Here is a 5,366-nt window from a genome sequence, read left to right as displayed (position 1 = left end):
AGACATTCATCTGTTGCTTGGCATACAGCAGTCGTCAGTTTTTATAATGAATGGTCCCCTAAGTGATAGATGCAGATAATGCTCAAAGGTAAAGCAGAAGAAAATTGTACTGCAGCTTCCAGTCACAATTCAAGACTAATCTTCCATTATAATTGGTTTACTAATTCTATCAAATAGTTTTAAGCCTCCCTTTTATCCCAGTATCCACTTTTCCTGTATTATCCTTAACTCCTACTAAAGTTACGTGGGAGGTGGGTTTTTTTTTTTTGGTATTATGGCTGGCAAATAAGCTGTGTAGGATGGACATGTTTCTCCACTTCCTAGAGGAAGAGAAACCGTAAGTAGAGCTACAGAAACAACGTTGTTTCAAAGCACGCAATGTAGGAAGGTGTTCCACCTTCTAATACAGGAGCTGTAGTGCAGTGGTTCCCTTGGGTAGCGATATTGAAGTGTTAGCTGAAGATATAGCCATTACACTAAGAAAAAGGATCTGAACTTGTTGAAAAATAGTGAAACTCTAAAGGTCCCACTGTAGAAAGAAGGATCTTTACTATCACTGTCAAAGACCAGATTCTCATGTTTTTGAGAAACTGAAGTTCCTCTCCAGCTTCCCTTCTCACCTTTAGGAAGAAAGCTGCTTCTGACAAACAGATTCAAGCACAATCCAGTTGGGTAATTTCAAGGGAAGGTTACTGTGACAACCAGACAGGTTGTTATTTCTCAAAGGGCCCAGGGGCAGCACACAGTAACTCAGTTACTAAAACAACCTCAATTTGTTTAATACTTAATCCCAGAACTGCTCAAGTTCTAAGAAACACAAGTGCTATTGTGAGTGCTGTATTTGTTTACAGACTGTTCAGGCATTTTAAGTGCTTCTCACCTCTCTTTTCAGAGGTTTCACCTGGAATGAAGGATAGAGATGAGGAAAGAAACAGCATGAAAAGCTTGTTGTTCTGCACACAATCTCAGATCTTACTAGAAGATAACAAGCCCATCAGCAACAGTATGCTCAAGCAGTAGAATCCATTAACAGAGACAAAACAGGCAAGATAATTAGTGCACAGTAGCTCCCTTTTAAGTCTTGATTCCAGTAATGCCTTCCCACAATTCCATAAAAGAAACACACAAGAGGTTGCAATTATGTGGATAGCTGTTCCTTCAGAGCAGTAAGGACCACAGTGTTTGTAGCATTACTAGTAGCTCTCAAAGTGTTGTTTGATTTTTTTAAGCATAAGAGCCCTTCCCTAAGCAGTGTTGGGGGAACTAAGAACTGTAAGCTCACATATGGGGTAACAACTATTCTAAGGGTAGGATTTTATTCTCATCCTGTAGAAGAGTCTCAGACATTATAATAACTGATGACTATGCTGTAGGCTCACTACATCTCCAATTCACTTAGGCTTCTTGTGACCTTTAAGTACGCAGTAACACAAATCCCACCACCCTCACCATAAAGAAGCTGAACTTACCTTAGCAAAGATGCACACGAGGATCCTGCTGCACTGCTCAGCTGCCTGGCTGGAGGTCCACTTCTTGTTGCAATTACTGAGAGCATCAAACAGCAGCAGTGTAAATACGTAATTGGGGTGTGAGAGACAGCTACTGTCAGGAAATGCACATGACTACTCCAGGACCTTGTTTATGCTCTGGGCAGCTTTGAGTCATGTTACTTTGAGATCTGCCTGTCATCTCCCCCCAGATCCCAAAGGGAATTGACTGCCCTGAGGGGTCATTCCCTCTTACAGAGAAGGCCCCCTTAGTGGCTGTTTGTTTTTTGGTAAACATTCACCTTGGAGAGTGTCTCCACACCTCAGAACAGAATTCAAGTTAACATCTCAGCTACCATTGTGCTCAGAAAACAGATCCTTCATACACTGCACATACAGTCTTTCTACTTAGAGAGGAAGGATCACAGATAAGCAAAGGATCAGGTAAATCCACAGCCAGCCACCCATATTCACAGCATATATGCCCTGAAACAAGCTCAATCAGAACTGCTTATATAGCAGTTGAAAAGCCTGCAGCTATCTTGTCAGATCAGTTTTGACAGTTTGTAACGTGGCATTCAATACCTTCTGGCTGACCTCACTACCATGTATGTCCATAAATAGAAGTTGCAATATCCTCAAGTGGAGCATCTTGTTTCTATTAGTTAAGGCAGCTTCCTCTGTAACAATAGAGTAACTGTTAAACATGAGTGCCTAATATTGAACTCACAGTGCCTGTGGATTAGCTACCCTCTTACAGTGCCCATACATTAACTACTCACTTAAGCTGAGTAAGTGCAGTTTATGTATTCTGCAAAATTAATGGCCTGAAAAATCTTGCTTTATTGACTTAAACCTTTCACTGAGGGTAAAGGCTTAGAATGAGAAGTGAAAGAGACAGAAAACTAGAAGAGTTATTTTCTAGAACTAGAGAGAAATAAGGCAGAGGACACAGTTTAGAACACAAAAAGCCTTTATGTTTGAGAAGTTAACCATTTCAACAGAAGACTCTGAAGTATTTTTGCAACTACTGTTACATTGGACAGTCGAGGATACAAAACTGCTGACAAAAGCAACAGTGGAGAGCACCAAATTAAGAAACGCATGCTTCAGCACAACTGCACAGATTTCTCCTCTCAATGAACACTTGCCTGCTCAGACTACACTTGACTTCTACCATTTCCACTTCATGCCTCATCCTCCTCTCCTTCCTCTTCAAATTCACCCTGCTCATCAGCAGTGGCATCCTGGTACTGCTGGTACTCTGAGACCAGGTCATTCATGTTGCTCTCCGCCTCCGTGAACTCCATCTCATCCATGCCCTCGCCCGTGTACCAGTGCAAGAAGGCCTTGCGCCGGAACATGGCCGTGAACTGCTCCGAGATCCTCTTGAAGAGCTCCTGGATGGCCGTGCTGTTCCCTATGAAGGTGGCGGACATCTTGAGCCCACGCGGGGGGATATCGCAGACGGCCGTCTTCACGTTGTTGGGGATCCACTCCACAAAGTAGCTGCTGTTCTTGTTCTGCACGTTGAGCATCTGCTCGTCCACCTCCTTCATGGACATGCGGCCTCGGAAGATGGCGGCCACCGTCAGGTAGCGGCCGTGGCGGGGGTCGCAGGCGGCCATCATGTTCTTGGAGTCGAACATCTGCTGCGTCAGCTCGGGCACCGTCAGGGCTCGGTACTGCTGGCTGCCGCGGCTCGTCAGCGGGGCGAAGCCCGGCATGAAGAAGTGCAGCCGGGGGAAAGGCACCATGTTGACCGCCAGCTTGCGCAGGTCGGCGTTCAGCTGGCCGGGGAAGCGAAGGCAGGTGGTCACGCCGCTCATGGTGGCCGACACCAGGTGGTTGAGGTCCCCGTACGTCGGAGTGGTGAGCTTCAGGGTGCGGAAGCAGATGTCGTACAGGGCCTCGTTGTCGATGCAGTAGGTCTCATCCGTGTTCTCCACCAGCTGGTGCACAGAAAGGGTGGCATTGTAGGGCTCCACCACCGTGTCCGACACCTTGGGAGAGGGCATGACGCTGAACGTGTTCATGATGCGGTCGGGGTACTCCTCCCGGATCTTGCTGATGAGCAGGGTGCCCATCCCCGAGCCGGTGCCGCCGCCCAGCGAGTGGGTCAGCTGGAAGCCCTGCAGGCAGTCGCAGCTTTCCGACTCCTTCCTCACCACGTCCAGCACAGAGTCCACCAGCTCGGCGCCTTCGGTGTAGTGCCCCTTGGCCCAGTTGTTGCCGGCCCCGCTCTGACCTACGGGCAGACCAGCAGCAGCGAGCCACCTCAGTGCCCCACAAGGAACGCAGGTCCACCTCCGCCCGCCCCACGGGGCTCACACCCCTTTCGTTCCCATCCCCAGAGCCCTGCTGGGATCCAGCCCCCCGGCTCACTCACGCGCCTGCTCTGAGCCTCCTGCAGGCTGGGGTCCTCGCTCACGCTGGGGGACGCCTCCACGCCACGCTCACTCACCAAAGACAAAGTTGTCGGGTCGGAAGATCTGTCCAAAGGGGCCAGAGCGCACCGAGTCCATTGTGCCGGGCTCCAGGTCAACCAGGATGGCACGGGGGACGTACTTGTTACCTACGGGAGGAACCAACGCAGCGTTATGGCCCTGCAGCCACAGCAGCACTGCTGTGCTCACTGTAGCCTCCCTGTAAGTGACCACCCATGGCATAAGGGCACTCATAGGAGCAAATCAGAAGCTAAGACACAAATCAGCTATAGGGCTGTGCCAGGAAGCAACATGCTGTGCACAGCTCTCCCAGCAGAACACACATGTGAGATCCCTGTGCCCTCCCCCACGGGAGATGGAGCTACTCCACGGAGCAGTTACCTGTGGCTTCATTGTAGTACACGTTGATCCTCTCCAGCTGCAGGTCGCTGTCCCCGTGGTAGCTGCCCGTGGGATCGATGCCGTGCTCATCACTGATGACCTCCCAGAACTGCAGGGACCACCAGAGGGACAGGGGCGTCACCACAGCCCCGCCCCCCCGACCACCGCCCCGCCACGCAGCGCGTGGAGACCCGCAGCCGCCCCACGATGCCGGGGTGTGGCACCGACGCCCCAGGACCCCGCAGCCCACGGAGACGGCGGCGAGCAGAATCGCTCCACCCCACGCCCACCTCGGAGCCGGGCCGAGCCCGCGCCACGGAACCGCTCCTTCGCCACCGGGAGCCGCCGGCAAGGAGGAGCCGAGCGGAACCGCTCGTGCCTGGGGACGTGGGGACCCGGTAGAGGAGCCCCGCTTCACGGCGCACGGAGACCGGCACGCGCGAACACGCGGTGGATCGCCGTACACTCGGCGGGCCTTACCTTGGCGCCGATCTGGTTGCCGCACTGCCCAGCCTGGATGTGCACGATCTCACGCATGATGCCGGTGTCTGCCGGTGCCGCGCTGCTCCCGCTCCGTCACCTCCCGCTCTTCGTGCTGCAGCGGCCGCGCCCCGCTCCGCGCCTTAAATCGGGGCGCTGCGCACCGCCCCTCGGTGACGTCACGCGGCAGCGGCGCGCGGCCAATGGGAGCGCGGGAGTGGGGCGGGGCTGCGGCGCCGGAACCTGTAGCACGGAGCGGGGGGCGGGGATGGGGGCGGGGCTTCGGGACGGCCCTTCGCGCACCGGGGCCGACGCCCGGACCCCGCCCTGCCCCGCCGCCGGCACCGGGGACAAAGGCGCGGGCTGCGGCGGGCGTCTAGGCCGGGACGGCGGCTTGGGGGTCGCGCCCCGGGGCTGCGTTCACCGCGTGGGTGCCGAAGCGTCCCACCGCCGCGGTGCCGGCGCCGCCGCTCCTCGGTTCCCGCTCGGCCCTTTGTTCGCCCGTCGCTGCCGCAGCGGCGGGCGGCGCCGGGAGGGGCGGGGGCTGTCACTGTCACTGTCACAGGGGGGT

At 54.0% G+C, this 5,366-nt stretch overlaps 1 protein-coding gene across 1 annotated transcript; it reads right to left on the bottom strand.

Annotated features, from left to right (window-relative positions):
* Positions 1 to 2,442: 2,442 nt before the first annotated feature.
* On the bottom strand, positions 2,443 to 4,950 carry LOC116226414 (tubulin beta-2 chain). The gene is made up of 4 exons (XM_031589297.2): positions 4,796 to 4,950; positions 4,316 to 4,424; positions 3,952 to 4,062; positions 2,443 to 3,735 (listed from the first exon to the last, which is right to left on the bottom strand). Exons 1-4 carry the CDS (start codon positions 4,850 to 4,852, stop codon positions 2,675 to 2,677), a joined length of 1,338 nt encoding a protein of 445 aa, XP_031445157.1. The 5' UTR covers positions 4,853 to 4,950; the 3' UTR covers positions 2,443 to 2,674.
* Between the last annotated feature and the right edge of the window lie 416 nt (positions 4,951 to 5,366).

Source organism: Phasianus colchicus, chromosome 3 (assembly GCF_987193195.1).
Source record: "Phasianus colchicus chromosome 3, bPhaCol1.hap1.1, whole genome shotgun sequence".
NCBI classification, from domain to species: domain Eukaryota; kingdom Metazoa; phylum Chordata; class Aves; order Galliformes; family Phasianidae; genus Phasianus; species Phasianus colchicus.
The sequence above is the reverse complement of the archived record's forward strand: the minus strand, read 5'-3'. Positions and strand labels throughout refer to the sequence as shown.